Source organism: Ochotona princeps, chromosome 22 (assembly GCF_030435755.1).
Source record: "Ochotona princeps isolate mOchPri1 chromosome 22, mOchPri1.hap1, whole genome shotgun sequence".
NCBI lineage: Eukaryota > Metazoa > Chordata > Mammalia > Lagomorpha > Ochotonidae > Ochotona > Ochotona princeps.
In genome coordinates this window covers 20,541,367-20,563,241 of record NC_080853.1, presented here as the reverse complement: position 1 = coordinate 20,563,241, position 21,875 = coordinate 20,541,367, and the positions used below count along the sequence as shown (strand labels likewise).

Genomic DNA, 21,875 nt, shown 5'->3' with positions numbered 1-21,875 from the left:
TTTTTGTTTTGGTGCTTTTTGGAACATCTGGATGTATTCCTTGGCACACTTCTGGTTATAAAAGAAAGAAACCCTATTTGCAATAGCTTAAACAAAGACAAACGTGTGGCTATGGGGACTAGTGGTGGAATTTTCTGGCTCCAGGCACTGGAAAGAATGCAGAGGTAACTCACAAAGCTAGTACCTGAAGTAAAGGACTAAAAAAAATTCTGCGTTCCTCTTTTCCATCTGTATCTTGTGTGGCCCTCTCTCCACTTCCCTTTGCAGATTGCATCTCTCTCCTTCACCATGGATAGACACCTGTCATGGAACTTGGGCACTGGCAACCATAGCTCTGTTAGCTGTAGTTATCCAGATAGCAACCTCAGGGAAAAACTGTGATTAACTCCTGTTGAGTCACATGCCTACCCATTGGGCCAATAGTGTGAAAAAGGCAACTATGAATTATATAATTGACCAGGCTTCTATGGCCAAGGTGGCAAGAGGGTCTGTTACTGTCAGATAAAGGGGAACAGAAGGACCTGTTGAGAAAATAGAAAACAATCACTACTCAGAGTTCTGACGTTTTACCATGGAGTCCCTTAGTAGCCATTCTTATATATCCTGCTCTTTCTTTGAACAGCTGCCTCTGGGAAATTCCTAAGGATAAGATGACCACCATGGTACTTGTCAGAGTCATATAATAAGTTCATGGTTTCACAACATTTTCATATCCAATATCTTATCTGGACCTTACAAGAAACCTCCAATAAGTGACAAAAATAGAACTAGATATGCAGAGAAGTTGATGGATAGGCCCAGGGACACACAGGGAACAGAGGTAGAGATGAATTCAGAGCTCTAGTTCGCTGATGCTCTTCCCACCACCAAAACAGCAACATTACCTTAGACTGGGCTGGGCCAGTGAAAGCCCAATTAAGGGAGGGAACTCCGTCTGCTTTCTTCTGCTCGGAGCTGGGCCAGCCGCCTCAAGGAGACAGGTTGGCAGCCCCTGCCTTCAGAGCCCGTCCGAGCCCTGATGGGAGAGTTCCCTCCGTTGGACCTGGCATCATCCCGGTGGACGGTCTCAGCTCTCAGCTCCTCCAGGGCACTGTGAAGCTGCCTGAGTGTGAGTAGGAGCTGCTGGTCCTGCAGCTGCATGTCAGCCTAGGAAGAGAAGAAGCTGGCAAGGACATGTGCAGGGCATGGCAGGGTGCCTATGATACTGCTTCCCATCACTGCCCCATCCAAGAGAAGCCCGTCTGGGGGTTGTGCAGCTTCACAGCACCACATCCACCAAAGCCTGCTTCCTTGTCGGTAGAGCAGAACGTGAATGACTTTGTACTCAGGATTGAATAAATGAGTATGCAGGAAAGCATGCTCTGAAGTGTGATGTGTGCGACTCCCCTTTTTCCTTTTATCTTCGCTGTAACCAACAGATCATTTTGGCTGTCCCTGGGTCTTCAGAGAAACGCCTAGTGGGTTAGCCACTAGTGGGTTAGCCATTTCCTGTGAGGCAAAGTCAGGGGTTGACTTGGAAGAAAAAAAATACACAAGGAAGGGAATAAAGTTTGGCTTCCCAAGCAGCACGAAGAGACCTAGGGCTATAACTCAGGTGTACAGGAAGGAGAGTTAGTGCCTGGTTGGCTGGCTTTTTATAAAGGAAGATAGAGATGGGAGTGAGCTGGACAGATACTGGTCCCTTCATTTTCTCTCTGGCAGGTGCAGTGTCTTCTTCAGCAGAGAAGTCCTGCAGGAGGGAAGGCAGCTGCTGGAAGACTCATTCCTCCAAAGCCAAGTCAGTGACACCATGCACAGCCTGGCATTGTGTTGCCTTCACTGCAACTCCCCATTTCCCTACCTGTCATCACTCCAGGCTTGTCCCTTCAAACACATCCTTGGTTTTCCAATCCCTGTCTAAGCCTCTGTGTTCAAGAAGATCCAGGCTAAGACAGTGAATTTCATGTCCACCCGGGCAAGGACTATAATAGCCAACAACTAGGTACTAAGAGCAGGAGTATACTTCAAAAATTCTGGAAAATGGATCAAAATATAAGTTTAATTTGGTGCTCTAATTTTTTGGAAATGCACCATAGGCTTTTTTTTTATAAACATGTTTTAATGAATTTTAAAAAATTGTGGCAGTGAGTAAAGTTACTTCCTGCAATGCTGTCATTCCATATTTGAGTACACATTCAAGTCCCAACTCTTCTACTTCCAAATCTAGCTCCCTAATAATGTACCTGGGTGGGCCTGGCACAATGGCTCAATGGTTAAATCTTCATCTTGCAAATGCTGGGCACCAGTCTGTGTCCTGGTTGCTTCGCTTCCCATTTAGATCCTTGTTTGTGCCCTGGGAAAGCAGTAAAGGACAGCTCAAAACCATAACATCGGATTGGCTCAGCTATGGCCTTTGTGGCCATTTGGGGCGTGAATCAGAGGATGGAAGATCTTTCTGCTTCTCCTTCTGTTCATAAATCTGATCTGCCTTTCCAATAAAAATAAACAAATATTAAAAAATAATAAGGTGCCTGGGAAAGCAAGGGATGATAACCATCCATGTGGGAGACCTGGATGGAGCTCTTGATTCCTGACTTTGGGCTGGGTCAGCCTCAGTTGCTGTAGCCATTTGAAGGAATGAGCCAGTAGATGGAAGATCTCTGTCACTTTGCCTTTCAAATAAATAAATAAATAAATAAATACATGTTTTTAAAAAATTATCTGTATTTTATATGAAGTTGAAAAGCAGAGGGAGAGAGAGAGGGAGAAATCTCTTGCTAATTCATTCCCTGAATACCCTCAACAGGTAGGCCTGGGCCAGGCTGACTGGAGCTTGGAACCAAAACCAGGTTTCCCACGTGGTTGGCACTTGAGCTATCACTTACTGCCACTTAAGATGTACATTCCCAGGAAGCTGGAATGGAGGACAAACTGAGGACCCCTACCAAGTACTCTGGTATAGGCTGTGGGTGTCTCAAGAGGCAGTTTAGCTGTCTGTGGCAAACAGATGACCCCCTTTTCTTTAGAAGCAATAGAGATTTTCATGAATATTTTGAAATCTCTCATATACATGAGTTTCAGGCTGTTTTTTCTTTGCACCAAAATGAACTTATCCTTTAATTCCATTTTCCATGAACTTGTGGACATATCCTGGTGTGCTAGGTAAGTCTCCTCTGAATCCTTACAGTAACTTTGGCAATCTGGACACGAGCACTATCTACATTGTGTTATGAGGAGGTGAGACAAAAAGAGGCACAGCCACTCACTTGAGGCCACAGAGCCGGGAGCTGGGCGTTTGCCCAGGGACCGGCGTGATCCTAAAACCTGTCTGGCAAGCATGGCACCCTGTGCCTCCTATGTAGGCCATGACCTACTTATCCCAGCCCCTGAGATTGCCATTACGCTCTGTGTGGCTGGTCCCAAGGGGTGCCTACCGGGCCCATACTCCAGCCTGAATCCTATGCATCAGCCAAGGGGGCACCTGGGAAGAAAGTCCAGGGAACCCAGGAAAATAAGTGAAGGGTGGGGAACATCAGGCAAAAGAAATGCAAAGCTTACCAGTTCCTTTCTCAGCCACTCCAGGCTCTGCCTGAGACTTGGGTTTGGCTTCTCCGCTGATTTCATCTCGGAGTCCTTGGGAGAGACCTTGACACTGACCTGGTGCTGGACCCAAGGGACCTTTGACTAGCACAGCCTCCCACCTCTTTCAGGCTGGCAGCAGAGTCTGGCCAAGTCATCGAGGAGGTAGTTAATGAGAGCAGAAAGTAGCTCACGGTGGAAAATGTAATTTGGTCTTTTTTTTTTTTTTCAAGATTTCAGTACTCTGAACAGAATAAAGAGGAGAGAAGGGAGAGGGACCATTTAGGGGTATGAGTGCCCCAGGACCCGCTGCATCCAGAAGCTAGCCAGATCTGATGTCGTCAGGATCACAGAGACTATAAATCTTTAAATGATAGCAGTAACCATTATCATGAAAACAGGGACCCCTTTCAGAAAGCCTGATTTTTTAAAAGATTGATTTTTTTTAATTTGAGAGGTTGACTCTCTCTCTCTCTCTCTCTCTCTCTCTCTCTCTCTCTCTCTCACTCACACACACACAGAGATACACACACACACACACAAATACACACACACATCTTTCATCTACTGGTTCACTCCCAAAATGGCTTGCAAGGGTCCAGGCTGGGCCAGACAGAAGTCGAGCCAGGAGCTTCATCTGAGTCTCCCACATGGGAGCAGAGACCTAGGTCCTTGCTTCAGCTTCTTCTGCCTTCCCAAGCACATTAACAGGGCATTGGACTGGAAGCAGAGAAGCTGGGACTTGAACTGCTGCTCATAGGCTATGTCAGCATTTCAGATTGCAGTTTAATCAACTGTGCCACACTGCCATCACCCCAGAGCTGGTTGTATGCTCTGCCTATCAGATATACATACTCCTCACGTAGCACTGATGCTCTCCTGTGTCCCCAATCACTTTTCCTTCTTATTTCCTCTTCTGAACCCTCCTTTTCTCTTCTCACAGCAAGGAGCAAGCACAGCACCCAGGTTTTTCCTTCCCCCAAGGCTGGGAGCACCACCAGCCAGCATGGCCAAAGCGGGGTGTGTGTGTATGTGTGTGTGTGTGTGTGTGCGTGCGCGCGCGCATGTGCCTGAGCCTACATCCTTACACCATGCCCATGACTGTGATATCTGGATTGTTCTGTAGAAGCCTAGTGCTCCAGAAACATTACATGCACCTGGCTGGTGTTGGAAACGTGATGGTTCAATGACTAAATCCTTACCTTGTTAGCCCTGGAATCCCATAGGGGCACTGGTTCATATCCCAGCTGCTCCACTTCCCATCCAGCTCTCTGCTTGTGTCCTGGGAAAGCAGTAGAGGATGGCCCACAGCCTTGGGACCCTACACTAGCATGGGAGACAAGGAAGAGACTCCTGGATCCTGGCTTTGCATCAGTTCTAGCTGTTGCAGCCACTTGGGCACTGATTCAGAGGATGGAAGATCTTTCTCTCTGTCTTTCCTTCTCTCTATAAATCTGGTCTGCCTTTCCAATAAAAATAAATAAATCTTAAAAATAAAAATTAAAAAAATAAAAAATTTGAAACATGCGAACAAATCCAGATGCCAGAAGTCAGCCTGATTTCGGGACAGGTGAGAGCAGGCGTGTGGTTGACTCATCAGCTCTGACAGCAAGACCTCTCTGAGGCCCTAAATTGATCCGGAAGTCTGGACCACCTCAGTATGGCTTCAGGTAGGATAATGTCTTCTCTGGTTTGTACTTGATTTTTCCAAATGTGAAAATGGGAATGACATCATCAACCTCTCAAATGCTTTGAAAATTATGATAAAACCTGGCATAGTTCTTAGGCGCACGGAGCTGTGGTTTGATGTTGAGACAACCAAGCCCATGGCTCTGACCACAGTCATTAATGAGTCAGTCTTGATTTTCTTAAAATGGGCATAATACTAGCAGCTACATGCTAAGGTGGCTAAGATAATTAATATTTGCAAGACATATGTCTGATGTTTGGGGAGGGCTATATAGAGATTTGTCAGATAAAATAAATGCACAAGTAATTCATTGCTATCATGTCACTTGGGGACCTATTCACTGCTGTTTCCTCTTCCACTTGCCTGTTTCCCTCTCTCCTTTCATTCACTTCTCATCACAGCCTTCCTGAACACAGCTTGGGCTGTTTTCACAGTCACTTCATGGGTGATGCAGGGCAATGGACTGGATTTGTATTTCTCAAACTCTAGCCTCTCATGTACCTCCTTCTGAAACAGCCCACCGCTTCATCTTCCATTGACTTTTGTGTGTCTGCAAACTGATGATCTTGAGTAGGAATAGTTCTTCTGAGAGGCAAACAATCCAAGTCATAGTGACTTATGCAAGAGAGGAGTCCATTTCTCTCACACATGGCAGCATGGATGCTATTGCAGGCTGGTGTTTCTCGCTGATCATCTGGGATCCAGGTATCTTCTGATTTGTTGTCTTGCTGTCATGGTCCAAGGTGGGTACTCAGACTTCATCCAGGAGTTGTCTATATCCAGGAAGAAGGGAGGAAAAGGGGACAGGGAGAAGGGCACACTCTCTTTCTTACAGGACATTTGCTGTGTTCTGACCACACCACCTTCTCTGATATCAGTCCAGCTTACCAGCTATTTGATCATCTCTAGCTGCAAGGGAGGCTAAGAATGGAATCATTGTTCTGGGTGCACTGTGCTAGTTATTGATCTAGTCCACATTCTATTCCAGTGAAAGAAATCTTGGAGAAAATTAGCAGACTATTCCCCACACTTTAAACAATGTTAGATATAATATCTCTGGATTCATGAGCAACTGAAACAACTTTAGAACTTAGTCATGGAAATGCAGATATACACACAGACATAGTCCCCATGCCTCAACTATTCACACCCTTGTGCAGATCCCTCCCCTTGAGACGTGCAGATATAATAGAAGGCAATGGGGGCAAAGTCAGGTCAATGAGGGGTCTTTGCTTAAGCATCCAGGAACTTCTTTTCATGCTTTGAGGACTTTATAGGAACTCTGACTACCTTGAGACAACCATTATGTAAGGAAGCCCAAGCTAATGAACAAACTCACCAAAAGTGAGAACCAAGACCACAGATGAAAGGTCAGGCCTGCATTTGTCCAAGCAGCTTCAACCTGCTGTGGCTCCTCGGCTGACACTATGCAGAGCAGAATTGAGCTGTTGCAGTTGAAAGCACCCTAATATGCAAAAGCATGAACAAGTAAGTGATGACTTCCTTTTAAGTTACTGAGTTGTTGTAGTGGCTGGTTACACAGCAATAGATAACCTAAGCACATGAACACCTAAAATCCACATAACACCTAGAATTACACTATGGGCCACCAGCCTTTGGAAAATTCTAGGTGAAGTGATACTCTGACGTTCTTCAAGAGCTCCTCACTCCATCATAGATCACAGGTCTCCATTGTTAATGATTGAGGATTAACCATGGGTAACCATGACCATAATCTCTTAAGTGGTCTGATCTCTCTCTCAACTCCTGACACCAGTGAGAGTTTGAGGGAGCATGCTCTCCTAGGACTGCATAGCTCCCTGCTTATCAACCCTTGCAATGTCCCCAGGGGATCTTTTCAGGTTCAACTACATACTCAGCCTCCACATGGGAGCATAAGCCACACTTGGCAGTGATCTACCCTAAAGGATACAGGACAGGAACCTCTGCTTTCTGTTGTGGCAGTCTGTTCATCAGGTGCTGCTGCTCTGGGCCACAGTCCCTGTTGCACCCAGCTGAGCAGTGTCACTCAGACGCAAGATGAATCCCCAGTGGGTGGACACAGGGATAGCCCTGTCTGGAAAGCTCTGGTTCGTGGGAGCCAGTATCTTTGGATCTGCCCAGTTTCATGACTCACTAAGCTCAGGAAGCCCACAGTTTGATCCCCCTCCAGCTATTTATAGCTCTTCCAAACAACCACTCCATTTAAAAAAATACAGAATACTCTTACATTCTCAAAAAAATTGGGGAGAAAGCACAGAATTCTCATGTACCCCAAACTCCATGTTCTCTGTCATTTAAGACTTACTTTAACATGATACATTTGTTACTACGAATGAGTCAATTTTGCTATGTTATTGTTACAGTTTGTACTTCATTCGGATTTTTTTAGCTTTCACACAATGCCCTTTTTTGTTCCCAGATGCCATTTGGTCATGTCTCCTTCAGCACCTCCTGTTTGTGACTTCTCAGACTTTTCTTGTTGCTGATGTCCTTGACAATTCTGAGAACCAGTTAGGTATTTGTGAGAATGTCCCTCAATTTAGATGTGCATGTGTATCTCACAATTAGAGTGGGACTTATGAGTTTTGAGGAGGAAGACCACAGACCTCAAGTGCCATTTTATCGTATCAAGGATACATGATGCCCCATATCTGGTGGTTGATGTTGATCTTGATCACCTGCTTCATCAAGTAAGACTACTTCCTTCCCATCTGGGAGTACCCGGGAAGTTACAGGGCACAGCTCATATTCAGCATTGGGGAGTTTGAAATTGTGTGTGTACATTTATCTTTCTTCCTCATTTGCTCATTTTATTTTTTAAAGTTATATTAGTATGAACTTATGAATATTTTCTACTGTCATTTACAAATGAATATCATTTTATGTGGTTGTGCAAATGTTCCCAACTTTAGCACAGAAATTTTTTTTGAAGTTTATGTATTTTTCACAGAGAGAGAAAAACAGACAAGGAGGGGGAGAGAGAGAGAAAGAGAGAGAGAGATTCCATCCACTGGTTGACTCTCCAAATGGCCACAACTGCCAGAGGTGAGGCTAGGTCAAAGCCAGGAACTGGAGCTCCATCTGGGTCTCTTGTGATTGGCTATGGCTAATCTTATGCTGCTTTCCCAGGTTCATTTGCAGGGAGTTGGATCAGAAGTGTAGCAGCCAGGACACTCATATGGGATGTCCATGTCGTAGGTGGTGGCTTGACTTGCTGCGTCACACCACTGGTCTCCGCATTGATACCTCTTTCAGTTGGCGCTTGTGTTCCTCAGCCTATCCTCTTCATTGTGTGTGTGGGGTGACTGGGGGGTGGTATGTGTTTACTTTTTGGTACTGTAAGATGCTCCAGGCTCATCTAGAATAAGGGTTCTTTAAAAAGCTCATGGAAACTGGAGTTAAAAGGTATGTGCGCTTTGGTGCAAAAACATTTTGAAATCCATTTAGAGTGTTTTCATAGCGGGCATTTTAGACTCCTTGTCATTCCTGCCTTCTTAGAAAGAGCCAGTTTGCTGGTTGCTTTTTTTGAAGAATGAGGTTAGAAACCGAGATCTCCATGCTGTGGAGTGTGCTGTGTGTCACTTCCATTAGGTGTTTCAGCTGTCAGAACCAGCAGGATACACACATGCAAGCACATACGTCCACACACGTGAAACTTCAGAAAGTCCGTGGGAGAACAGCATGAAAGGAGATAAACTTCCCATGATCTTTTCGAAGTCTCCTTGTGTATAAAAGTGTAGCCTGCCATGCTAGAAACCCAGGTTGTTTTGAGGAGTCAATGAAATAGTAAAACATGCTAAAGGCATGAGTGCACTAACCCACATGGCTATCCATATCTCTGTACCTAGCACTTCTCTAGTTCATTATCTGCATCCAAACCGAGTGAGACTTTAGTGCACAGTGATATGTCCAATTCTAGTCATTTCTATAGGCTTCTAGCATCTTCTTTGGGTGTCATTTTTATCATAAGCAATGTTGCTTAGTAACATAGTGGACATACATTTGTCTGTTTCCAGGAAATGGAGGTTGACAACCTAAGGTCACATTCTGGTGCAAAAGAGGAAGAGGATTTGCTTGCTTTCTCCTTCCACTCCCCAGTGGCTCTCCATGGCTCTGAGCATACAGAACAAGCTTTTGGATTGTCAAGCTCTGCTTGCAGTGACTCGGCCAGCGATAAGTCCGACTTCAGCCATGAAGTGCCTTACTGAGCCCTGCATTGCAACCACCCAGCTTTCCTTCAACTCTTGGACTTGCCAGACTCCCTTCTGCCCAGGGCTTTGGCTCATGTGATCCCTCGGCTGGACACCTCTTCTTATGCCCTCTTTTCTTGGCTATCCTCTACTTATCCTATGACCCCAGCTCAAGCCTCACTGCTGCCTCTGTCCCAAAAGAGTCCTTGGGGAGTCTTTCCTGCAGTGGCAGCATCACATTTCCTCATTCTTTTCTTTTCTTTTCTCTTCTTTTCTTTCTTTCTTTCTTTCTTTCTTTCTTTCTTTCTTTCTTTCTTTCTTTCTTTCCTTCTTTCTTTTGGAGAAACCTATGTTCTTTTATCTGAACATACAGAGGAATTTAAATATGTATGTATATTGTTTGTGAACAAAGGGGAAAAATCATCCAGAGTTGTTAGTATGGTTTTTTTGGGGGGGGTAAGTTCATTGTTTTCACAACTAATATCATCATTTTCCCCCCTGTATTGGAGTCAGGGGAAAAACAAAGGGAGAAGCCCCACCCAGCCTCCCACCCATCCCAGGTCTCTGATGTGGGGTATACTCCGAGGGATCTGCTCAAGCAGTTTTGGGAGTTCAACAGTTCTGAATTGCTGCAAATCTCACCATTCCAAGCACGATAGAATCTATTCATAATCCACTGGCCAACATAGTTTCTTCATGGTTGGGGTTCTGAGATCAGCAGTTCAGTTGGAGGGATCTCCAAAGAAACTTCGTCTGAGGTGATCCAAGACCTGATTCTTGTGTGTTCTTGCCAGTACAGGGTCCAGCACCGTCCATTGCCCCAATCAGCTTATGCACATGCTGGTCGTTGCAATTGCTGGGTCAATTCTGTTTCTAGCCCTGTCTATCACACAAACCAATGGTTTTACAGTCCAGTCCAATCCTGCCCACTTCATACTCAGCCCTCACACAAACCAGTGGCAGCTGCAGCCTAGTTGGGGCAACTCCCCATAACTCCCACCAGGCCTATCCCCTACCCTGGTTCCCATACTTGCCAGTATGTACAGCAGACTGGTCCAGTCTGCCCCATATTCCATTTAGCTCTCGTACATGTCAATGGGCATTGAATCCTAGTTCAACCCAACCAGCCCTACTATCCAGCCCACATACATACTGGCAAGTACCTTTCTGTCTAGCCATCCCTGCCCCTGTCCTGGTTTTCATGCTTTCCAGTGGGAGTGGTAACCCAAGAGGGAGGTGCCCACTATTTCCCTACTAGGCCACTCCTACTCCCTGATTATGCACTCTCCAGGTGGTTCTGGAGTTTAACTTAACCGATTTAGCCCCCAGTGCCAGTCTCTGCCAGCTGATGCTGCGGCAAAGCCCAACCAACCCTCACCCACTCTAAATTTTGCTTGCACCAGTTGGAATAGTTAGCCCAACCTTGCTTTTCCCTGGTGTTGTAGCCCTGCCTGGTCTGGTGTGCTCCCATCCCAGCTCATGCTCTCCAGTGGGAGTGACTGTCCAGCAGGGGAACCTTCCACATTCCTCCTACCGGCTTTGTCCCCTCCCTCCCTAGTTCTCACATGTGTTGGCTGGGAGCTGCGGCCCAGTCTGGTACGGCCCACCTCATACTGGCATTTGGTAATGTGCACTGGTTTGTGTCGTGACCGAACCTGGTCCAACCCACACTCTGTTCAGCGGGTGATGTGTACTGGTTCAACCTGGTCTGCCCACGATCTATGACAAATGTATGCCAGTGGGAATCTTTCTCTGGTCTTGTCTGTGTTGCTCCTTATCATGGTTTTTGCGCTCACCTGCAGGGACTGTGTCCCGACAGAGGAGTTTCCCAAGCTCCTCCATCAGAACCTTTCCCTATGCCAGATTTTGCGCATACTGGTGGCTCCATGGGCCAGCCCCACTTAGTCTACCTCCTGTCCTGGTTGGAACAGTGGCCTTTGCTGGCCTTCAATCCATTCCGGTTCTTACTGTTGGATGTTTCAGCCCAGCCAAGGCTCGTCCATACCCAGACACAGCTCATACATGGCTCAGGGAGCTGCTTTTGCACCAACCCCATGGCTGAACCTGCCCAAACTCTGCCTGCTGCAAGATGTTAGCGGCAGGGCGGAGCCAGGGTCTTAATCCAGTTCCCAAGTTTCCCTCATGGTGTACTTACCCTGAGGGAAGAGATCTCTAGGGCCTGGAGAAAGCCTAGGATCACTGATCACTGCCTGTCGGCAGTGGCTTTGGCTTTCCTCACTCTTTTCTCCTACCAGAATACAAGGTCCTCGAGAGCGGGAATGTAGTCAGTTTAGTTAACCAGGATGTAATTCCTATTTGTGTATCCTCTGGCTTTCATGAAAAGAATAACTATGAAACTTTTGAGGTGTCAGCCCCTTCCCAGTCTATGAGTACTCAGGTTTCAGCGGAGGTGATAATAACCAAATGAAGACATGAGTGGAGAAAAAGCCAGTGGGCAGAAGAAAGTGAAGGTGGGGGCTGTGAGGCAGGATGTGCACAACTGATAGTGGGAAGGCGCTGTGAGTGCCCACAGGCAAGGTTGTTATATAAGTCTTGGAGAGCTTGCCAAGTCCATGCCCAGGAAGCTGAGCTTCCAGGAGGGCACCCTTGGGCACATGGCTGGTTACTGTGAGTGGAGGAGCTGGGATTCACACAGGAGCCTGGGGCCAGCATTAGCTTCCCTTTGAAGTCCTTAAGGATGGCCTGGGCTTCCAGAAGACCCAGAGACAGAGGACTTCCTAGCCTCTGTGCTGCAGCCCAGGGCTGGAAGACTGACCTTGGAACCTCAGACTGGCAGGGACTTCCGCCCTCTGAGGTGGGGGAGGACACGTGTGGCTCTGCCCACAAGGAGGCTGAGGAGCCAGGACAGGTGTCTTTGGATGGCCACCTAAAGCCCTCAGAACCTGTGCTGTATTGATCGCAGGGACACAGGTGGACAGTGAGGCTCAGGGAGGTGGTGGGGGAGGGGCACGAAGTCCCCTCCCCATGTGAACTGACCCCTCGATCTTCAGGAAAAACTCATGACACCCCACACTCTTCAGATCTAACCTTTGTGGGCTTTGCCTGTCCCCCACAACCCCCAGCAGAAAGCATCTCCTTTAACTCTGTAGAAAAAAGAGTGCCAGCCATCCCTCTACGGCCACCATCCTGGGTTCTCAGGGTAGCCACATGGGTGCTGTTCTCTGGGAGCTGCCAGTCTGATGGAAGAAGCTGACCAGTAACCAGAAAGGCACTCTTGTCAGAGATATCAATATTGCAGGCAACGGCGCTTGGAGATGGAGAAGATTCTGGGAGGAGGTGGTGTGAATGAGGGATTCCCGCTCCCGCCCCGACAGGCTTCCTAGGGGAAGAGGCACTGCGGCGGGCCTTATGGGGAGGTGGGGCAGAACAAGCGCTACCCCCCAGGGCAAAAAGGTGGGTGGGGGGAAGAAGGCGCTTCTTCTCAGCCTTTAGATGGCGTCCTTGAGCCAAGCAGCTGCACGCGCCCGAGGAGATCGTCCAGCCCTACCGACCTCGGAGGATACCTGAGTCCAACCTGGGACTGTGTGTATGCGTGTGTGTGCGTGTGTCTATGCGTGTGTGCAGGGGTGAGGGCATCTGGGCCTGGCGCCATAGGGGCTCCCCAGCGGAGGGGAGAGGCAGGAGGCGGGGAAGGGTCTCCTCCTGCAGCCCCCCGCCCCGCCCCGCCCCTGCGCGCGGGGACCGTGGGCTCCCGACTCGGGCTCCCTAAGCCCAGGCTCAGGCAGCACAGACCTGCCCTCCGAAGGTGAGGAAAGCAGGATGCCTCGGGGGCCCCCCAGCAACGCCCACCCCGGTCCATCACCCGCCATCGTGTCCCCCCTGGCGCTGACTCTCTAGGCGCCCTCGCTGGCCGCGGGCGGAGCTCGAATCCGCCGAGCTTGAGAATCCCCGGCCCCCGCCCCTTCCCCGGTCCCTCCCTCCCTCCCAAGCCACCCCCCAGCCGCCGCCGCCGCGGTGCAGCCCGGCGCTTCGCGGCGCGAGCAGGTACGTGCGCCTCCCCAGCGGCTCCGGCCTGGGCCGGGAAGGAAGGGGGCGGGGGCCGAGAGAGAGCGAAGCGGTGGCGGCTCCGCCGCAGCAGAGACCCCCCGCGGGCAGTGCACAGCTGCCAGGAGGCGGGCGCCCCGGGGAGGACGCACCCTCGGCCGCCTGGCGCCCTTCGGCGGCCGCGTGGGAGGCAAGAGAGCGAGGCCCAGCACAGGTACGCACGCGGGGCGGGACCTACAGGGGGAGGACGGCGGGAGGCCGAGGGCCCGAGGCGGGGAGGAGCGGCGAAGGACAGGGGCCTGACCTCGCGGTCCGCCGAAGGACACGCGGCCAGGGGGAGGGACCCGGGCACACCTCGGTCCCCTGATGCCGAGCCTGGCCTCCCTGGTCCGCCTAGCCGCTCCACTGCGGGCACCGTCCGGCGGGGCCCAGGCCGGCCAGGACCGGCCCGCGGGGTTTGCGGCCAAGGGCTGGAGCCGGGAAGAGGGGTGCTGGGCCTGGGAGTGGGGGGCGTGAACTGCAGGCCAGCGGGCAGCCGCGCTGCTGAGGCTTTCCACTGGAATGGAACTTTGGGTAGAGCAGCGGGGACCTGCGTGTGTGTGTGTGTGTGTGTGTGCGCGCGCGCGCGCATCCGCGCGCCCCGGGGCTTTGTGTACAACTTGTGCCTGTGTATGTCGCTTGGGGTCTGGGAACCATAGCTCCTCCCAAGGCTGTGTGCCCTCTTCTCCGGTGTCAGGAGTGTGGAGTGGCTATTGGGCCCTTGAGGTCTAGGAAAATCTGGCTCGGGTCTTACCCATCTTAGTGGCAGTTAAGAGGGTGTGTGTGTCTGTGTGTGTCACACACACAGACACACACACAGAGCCCCCTGGGGTCTGGGTACCAGTGGGTGCAGTTGTGGGAGCGGCTTCTGAGGAGAGAGTGTGGCTCAGGGGTGGGCAGCAACACACTTATCCCATTGTCTATTTCTGCTTCTCTCGGGTGTGGCCACAAGTAACTAGTTAGTGGGATTCCTAGACCCCCTACCTGAGAAGCAAAGGGGCATTCTGACTTGCCAGGAGAAGGGGTCTTCCTGTTCTCTGCTCACTCACTGCCATGTCCTAAGGAAAAAGTTCTGGGTTCCCGTCAGGTGAAGAGGAGCCCTGCCTCCTGGGATTTGGATGCCCTGATCTGCAAGCAGTAGTGTGTCATTCTGGACAAGGGGATCCTGGAGCACTCCAGGAGCTGGATCTTGTGCAAAGTGCTGAGGGTGGGGCTGGGTGGGGCATCTTGAGCACCCACGTGGCCCTGTCTGTGGGCCCTGTTTGTGACTGGGCACTCAGCACTGGGACTCAAGAACCCAACCAGCACAAGCTTTCTCCTTTTGAGTGAGCAGGCCAGGCAGGTGGTACTCTGATCTGTTCCTGCACCCACCTCCACCCCAAGATGCCCATGGTGGCAGTGAAATAGGTGGATGCAGAGGAAGGTCACAGAGGAGCGCTGGAAGAGCTGGCCGGGGGTAGGGTGGGTGTGGAGTGAAGTCAGCAGCCCAGGAGTACGGGTTTTCAGGTTTTAGGTGACTGACTCTTAGGGAAACCTCAGTCAGCTGCTGACCTCCAGGTCCGCGTGGCAGGAGGAGCTGGGGATACAGACTGCTGACGGCCATCCTGGGGTGAGGGTCTCTGAGGGCTGTTTGAAATGCTCCCCATTGGGATGGACATTGGAGCTGGCAAGAAGTGTATGTTCCATTGGGAAGGAGGGAGATTGTAGTGACCTGGGGTGGTAAGGAGAGGCAGTGCTTAGATGCATGGGCCTGGGCTGTGCCCCAAAGGGTCTCTGGCAAGTCCTTGTGGGTCTGGACTGTGCCCTGAGGGGTCTGTGGCTAGTCCACATTAGGGGAAGGCCAGAAGGCTGGGGAAATGTGCTGTACTGTGTTGGGGTTCTTGGAGCATCCTTCCTTCCTTCACTGTACTCAGTCACTGTACCCACTTGCCCTTCATCTGCCCATGTTCACACACAGAAGCTTGGAGCATGCACTCAGAGAGTATGGTCAGCCTTGCGAATGCAGAGATCTGTGTGTGTGGTATGTGCATGTATCTGTGTTGTGTGTATTGTATGTGTATGTATGTGGTGTATATTTATGTGCTGTATGTATAGGTGCATGTATGTGTGTTGTACATGATGTATAGTAATCTGTTGTGCATGTGTATGTTGTGTGTCAAGTACATGTGTGTGTTCTGTCCACCCATGTTCTGTGGTATGTTGCATATGTGTGGTGTGTACATGTATCTATTCTGTGTTGTGTATATGTGTATATATGTATCATGTGTCATGTATGTATATCTTGTGTTGTTTATATGTGTATATGTGCATGTATGTGTGCACACATGTATGCCCTGTGTTGTTTATGTGTATGCATGTGTGTATGGTGTGTGTACAAGTGTCGTGTGTGTATGTGTGTGTTTGTATGCAGTGTATGTGGACACAGCCCAACACAGAGTCCCTTTTGTGCCACGTGTGGATTGTGTGCCTGGGCCTTGGTGTGTGTATCCTGAGGACACCGGTGTGCCTGTGGAATGGCAGATTTCTGCCATGGGATGGGGGATTGCACGGGGTCCCCGCTGACCTCTGAAGGTCACCCTTGCCCCTTTGCAGCAAGGACTTACTGCTCTCACTGCTGGCAAGTTTCTGACTCATCCTCTCAAGTTCAGCTAAAGTGCCAGTAAGCCATAGAAGCTTCCCGGATTTTCTTCTGTTTGTTCCCATGACATCATGGTCATTGCCACCGTATTCCTCCCCCACTCCCACCCCATCCTATAACAGCGGTCACTTACTAACTCTGCAGGTTCTGTTCATTTGATGAAGTCCTCACAACCGCTTCACGAGGGAGGCATTTTTTAAATTCCCATTTTACAGGTGAGCACATACTTATGTAGGCTCATACTTATATAGGTAGAAGTGGGATTGGAACCTGATGGCCACTCTGCTTGCATTGTCCCTGCCCTGGTGACAGCAGATGCTGACCAGGGGCTTGCTCTCTGAGCACCGAGGGTGCTCTATCTCCGTCTCTACAACAGTCCTGGGAGGTAGGGGGTAGTAGTGTTGATGTCATTTTACAGGCAAGTAAACAGAAGCTCAGGGAGGTGAGGTGACATTCCAAAGCCACACAGTAGCCAGTGGTGGTCAACAGTGGGTGGAGGTGGGGGCAGAGACCCAGCAGGTGGGAGAGGTTTGTTTAGTGCAACTGACTTGTGACTTTGTCTTCCAGCTGCCGAGGGGCCAAGGGATGAGCTGGGGCCCTCCTTTCCAATGGCATCGCCCCCTGGCCTGGAACTGAAGACATTGAGCAATGGCCCCCAGGTGCCAAGGAGACCAGCTGCCCTGGGCCCAGGTGCCCCGCCCAGGGAAGGCGTGGAGAATGTCTGCTTTTTTGCGGAGGAGGAGCATGAGACCTGCTTCCAAAACACCACAGAAGCCAGACTGGGCCACTTGCCCAGTCCCCAAGGGGATGTCCCTTCACGGTCCCGATCCCAGCAGGACGATCTGTCTACACACTCGGAGGAGGGCCTGGGTCTGGAGCCTGTGAGCCGCCCTGTAGATTATGGCTTCGTTTCTGCCCTGGTTTTCCTGGTGAGCGGGATTCTCCTGGTGGTGACAGCCTATGCCATCCCCCGTGAGGCCCGTGTCAACCCGGACACTGTAACGGCTAGGGAGATGGAGCGACTGGAGATGTATTATGCCCGCCTGGGGTCCCATCTGGACAAGTGCATCATTGCGGGCCTGGGGCTGCTCACAGTGGGTGGCATGCTCCTGTCTGTGCTGCTGCTGGTCTCTTTGTGCAAGGGCCAGCTCTACCACCGGCCCACCTTTGTCCCTGGCAGTGGCTGCCGCAAGACCTATGGCTCCATCAACCTGCGCATGAGACAGCTCAGTGGGGATGGGGTCCAGGCTCTGGTGGAGAATGAAGTTGCCCAGGTCACAGAGCCCAGCCATACTCTTCAAGGGTCTTAAGTGGGAGCCCAAAGCACTCATCTGGCTGCTTCTGTTCTGGGGCAACACGGCCCCCAAAGCCTGGGACAGTCTCAACCAATTCTCCACCTCATCCCAACCTGTGGGAGAAGTCTGGTGGTGGGTGGAAGGGAAGCCCCAGGGGCCTGTCCCAGGTCCTACTCTGGGGTTTGGGGGAGCCCCAGGATCTGTTTTGTACCTTGTGGTTTTGCAAAAGGCTTTGGTTGGAGGATGGCTTCTGCTGCTAAAAATACATAAGTTTGGAAACTGCTGTTCCTGGAAGCTGAGGTTTCTGGGTTTGAGGCTGGGGAGCTGTTGGAAAGGTGGTAGCCTGCCATGTGGGACCTCTGCTGTCCTCTTTAGCCAAGCCAAGTGAGTATTGGGTGCCCTTGCCTGGGAGGTGGCTTCATGAGGGGAGGACATGCTTGTAGCACACCTGTGACTCTTTTCTAGCCAGGCCTCTGTTGCTATGTCTGCATGGAGTCCCTGCTTTGGGGACAGGAGGGGGTCCGGTAGGCACTGACCATTCTCTATACCATTTGCATGCCTGGCCTTGGCCTTGGTACCCAGCACTGTCAGCCAGCAGTGGCCTTCAAGGGCTACAGAGTTGGCTTGGGCTAAGTCCAAAGTCTTCTACAGCCTGGATTCAGTCTTGGGGTCTACTTTCCTGAAGTGATGGATTTTGCAAATTCAAATGCACAGTGAAGGCTTTGCTGTATGGGGTTGACAAGAGTCTGGTCTTGTTCCCCTCCTCCTGCCACTGAGTGTCTGAGCTCTGGCCTCCTACAGCCACAGAACAATCCAAAGACCATCCTTCTCCCCTGGATAGTGCAACTCAGCCGCAAGTCCACATGGGTTGGACTTGAACATGTTCTTGGGCCTAGCCCCTTTGGCCACATTGGTTGCTGCTTGTTCCTATTAATTTGTGAAATATTCCTAGTCTCTTCCTGGGCTCTCTACAAACCAGAAAAGGAAACAGGAACTGAGGGGCAGTGAAGATCCTGGTGTTTGAGAATGTGGGGAAGGAAGGAGGCAGCGACCTGGCCTGGTGGCCCTGGATGTCTTGGCAAGGTCCTCTGAGGTTGCTGGTGTGAAGACTCAGGACAGGGTCCTTCCAGGGAGGCCTTGATGCCGTGCAGGCCCTGCTTCCTCCATCTCAGCTGGCTGTGCAGGCTGGGGATGCTGACTGTGGTGGGGGTGAGACGCTGAAGGTCAGGGAGCTCGTGGTCTGCTGCGGCTTCATTACTGGTAATGTGAACCTCAGCCCAGAAGCTTGAACGTTGGGTGGTGCAGTGTCATAGCTTCCCAAACTGATCAAATATCTGCTCCTGCCGGCTGGGAGCAGAGTGTGGGGAGACAGCTGGGGGCGGGCGGGTACCAGGCTTGTATGACTCTGCAGGTGCTGCCGAGATGTGGAAGGGGGTGGGACTGGAAAAGAACCAAGCCCCAGGGTGGTGCAAGAGTCCCATGTTTTGGGCTGTCACTGGTGTGTCCGTTCCTCCTTGGCCACAAGCAGAGCAGCAGCAGGAAGTGAACCCAGGCTTTTTCAAATCCATGATGATGCTGACGCCAGCCTTCAGGAATTGCAGTGACAGTGGGGCTCACACAGAGATGGAACCTGTTGAGTGCCTGTGTCAGGGGCTTTCAGTTCCTATAGGGTTAAAGGTACTGGATTGTGTATAGGGGCTGAATCTGTTACCAGATTAAATCCCAGAATCTTGGGCTTTCTTCCAGCTGGGGAGCCTGATTTGCATTCTAATGTGGAAATTCCTTTAGAAACGTGGATCGTGGATCCAGGCAGTCATTACCTTGTCATGGTATTGAAAAAAAAATGAGAGAAGCCAAAATCATTTCCCTAGAATTGCAGCTGAGGTCTCCCAGCCAGCGGGTCAGAGCAGGTGTAGAAAGCTGTCAAGGAGGAGCATGGGGCAGGGTTGGGCTGGGAACTTGGTAGATTTCTCCAGGAGCGGGTAGGTTTGCAGTCATCCCAAAGGACCCCTTTGTGGTCATGGAAGACCCCTGAAGCTTCCTTGCTTTGTCTCTGGACAGAGTCCAGGTTTTGGAGTTGGCAAGACCAGGATTTGAATCCAGACTTGGCCATTTTCTTTGTGACCTTGGGCAAGTTATTCTACCCCTCTGAACCTGGGTTTCTTTGTTTGAAGTGGGATTAGTGAAAACTCAGCCTAATTCCTGGCAGCCTCTACTCTTACTGGCTTGTGTCATAGCCCCATCCTGGAAACAGTATTTGATACGTAACAGGTGTTCACTATTGAAGGAATGAATGGGTAAATGAATGAATGCAGCACATTTCAAGGCCCTGGCTCCTGGAGCCCCACAGTTCCTGCAGTTTCTGGAGTCCTGTCTGGAAGTAGGAATCAGTGTCACAGCAGAGCTGAAGGGGCTTCAGCGTCACTGCTCCCTGTAGCTGGAGCTTGGAAACTTGTCTACCTTCCTGTCTTGGGCCTTGGTCTCCTAGTGAAGGAAGACCCTCCTCCTGCAGCCTTATGAGGACACAGGCAGGCTTCAGGGATGCCTGGGAGACACACTGGCTGGGTGTCTAGGAGCCTGAATCAGCAACTAGATTTTCTAGGTGTCTGCTCACACCTGTACTTTGGGAATTCCAGCATCCACCTCACACCAGTCACTTAATCAGGCTTCCTAAGAGTCTCCTGGCTGGATGTCTGGCATCCCACCTCACATGTTCCTTTCTGGAAACAGGCATTCCCTTCCCTGGGGTTCCCTTTATGATGGCTTCCTGCCCGCTAGTGTGCCACACATGCACACATCCATACACACATACCTGAGCATGCATACCAGGCACACACCCAGACATGCAGACACATTCCATCCCTGACCCCTCCCGGAAGCCAAGGACACATATTCTTGTGAAGCAGCCCCCAAAGAACAGCATGCTTCAATGTCTCTTTCTGCACTGGCCATTGGCCTTGCTGACCCCAGCATGTCAGCTTACAGCCACCTCCCTATCTCCCCTCTAGGGCTTGGCTGCTGCCTCTATATCTATCCAGCACCACTCCTGCCCCTTTGCAGATAAGGGGGAAGTCCAGGAGACCCTGGAATTTGGGAGGGTATCATATGCTGTGGTCCAGACCAGCCTGTTGTTGCTGGTCATTTTGCCTGTGGGCAAATCACTCCACCTTTCTAGTCTCACAAATGCACACTGAGAATCCTCCAACTCTGTCTTCTCTGTGGAATGCAGGGTTGGGAAACAAGGACCTGTGAGTTCTCCAGAGTCAAGTGCATGGCACCTGTGACTAGAGAGCTTTGCAAGGGTGAAAGGGGGAAGGGAAGCAATACGACAAAGCCATGAGAACTGGGGTCCTGTGTTAGAGTTCTGTTATGGTATAGTGAGGTGCAGTGGCACTGGCTAAGTCAAGGATATGCCCTCCTAGCTAGGCGTACTGGTTTGTCTTGGAGAGGCAGGTGTCAGCTGGGGAAGAGGCTTGGGGGCTGCTGTGGCAGGGAGCACCCTGGCAATGTGTGTGGGGGTATGTTAGCACTTACTGGTCAGGTGTTGGAAATGCTCAGGGATGGGTGGGATCTGGCCAAGAAGCTTCCCACACTTCTAAACCGCTCCTTTGGGGACAGCCAGTGCCACACAATGGCCAGAGCTTGGCTTACGGCGGCAACCCTGCTGGCCCCATATTAGCTTGTTCATGGCCCAAGCACCCTGGTCTCCCTACTGTTCCTCTTGCTGGGCTAGACTGTGCCTAAACTGACCGCTGGGAATCACCATGGTGCAGATGTGGCAGGTGGCCACCTTCCAGCTCCTGGGACTGTTTCTGAGGTTTCTCTCTCCCCAGATAGCAGAGGGATTGGAGGCAGAGCCCTTCACAGAGGGCTTCCCCCGGGGGTTGTGCAGGAGATCCACGGGCAGGGGTACCGCCTCCAGAGGCCAACTTCTCAGCTGCTTGGAAGTTGCTTAATGCTTCCTTGTGTGTCTAGGAACAGTGATGCTAACAGCAGTGCCTTCCCCATAGGCTGAGGCAAGCAGAAAATGAGCTATTATTTGTAAAGCGCTTAGCCCAGTGCCTGGCTCTTCACAGTTGCTCTATAAATGCTGGCTGTGCAAGCAGCAGCTACCCTGCCTTCCTTCTGCAATGGGTGCTGCATGTCCAAGTGGACATGGAATGACAGTGTGCGTGCTGCCGTGAGAGATGCAGGATGGGCTGTGTGTCTGCCAAATCTGTACAGAGGAGGTACCTAATGGAATGGGGTCAGGAAATTTTTTCCTGGGAGAAGGTCTAAAGGGATCTCAGTGAGGCAATATCTGAGTGGGAGAAGGAAAGATACCAAAGGCAGAGTGGAACAGCAGATGCTCAGAGGCCTGCTCCAAGGCTGTGGTCTACAGGTGGTGTTGAATGTGGAGGTCAGACATGCTGAGGGCAGGGGCCTAGAGTAGGGACTTGTGTTGCATCCTCTGCAGC

General features: G+C 50.8%; 2 protein-coding genes across 3 annotated transcripts; one reads left to right on the top strand and one right to left on the bottom strand.

The window, feature by feature from the left end:
- Nucleotides 1–281: 281 nt before the first annotated feature.
- Nucleotides 282–4,657, bottom strand: C22H20orf202 (chromosome 22 C20orf202 homolog). Its single transcript, XM_012927249.3, is given in 3 exon segments — nt 282–1,146; nt 3,538–3,703; nt 4,647–4,657. Coding segments are annotated over 3 exon segments (408 nt in total). The 3' UTR covers nt 282–915.
- Nucleotides 1,596–17,585, top strand: TMEM74B (transmembrane protein 74B). 2 transcript variants are annotated; one of them, XM_058679447.1, is made up of 2 exons: nt 1,596–1,981; nt 16,691–17,585. In XM_058679447.1, the coding sequence occupies exon 2, from the start codon at nt 16,732–16,734 to the stop codon at nt 17,431–17,433; it is 702 nt and encodes a 233-aa protein (XP_058535430.1). In that variant the 5' UTR covers nt 1,596–1,981; nt 16,691–16,731; the 3' UTR covers nt 17,434–17,585. The 2 variants fall into 2 exon arrangements, with proteins under 2 accessions (XP_058535430.1, XP_058535431.1); XM_058679448.1 differs by lacking the exon at nt 1,596–1,981 and adding an exon at nt 13,388–13,660.
- Nucleotides 17,586–21,875: the final 4,290 nt, after the last annotated feature.

Excerpts from the sequence above, each read along its gene's own strand:
- TMEM74B (XM_058679447.1), top strand. The coding sequence starts at position 16,732 with ATGGCATCGCCCCCTGGCCTGGAACTGAAGACATTGAGCAATGGCCCC.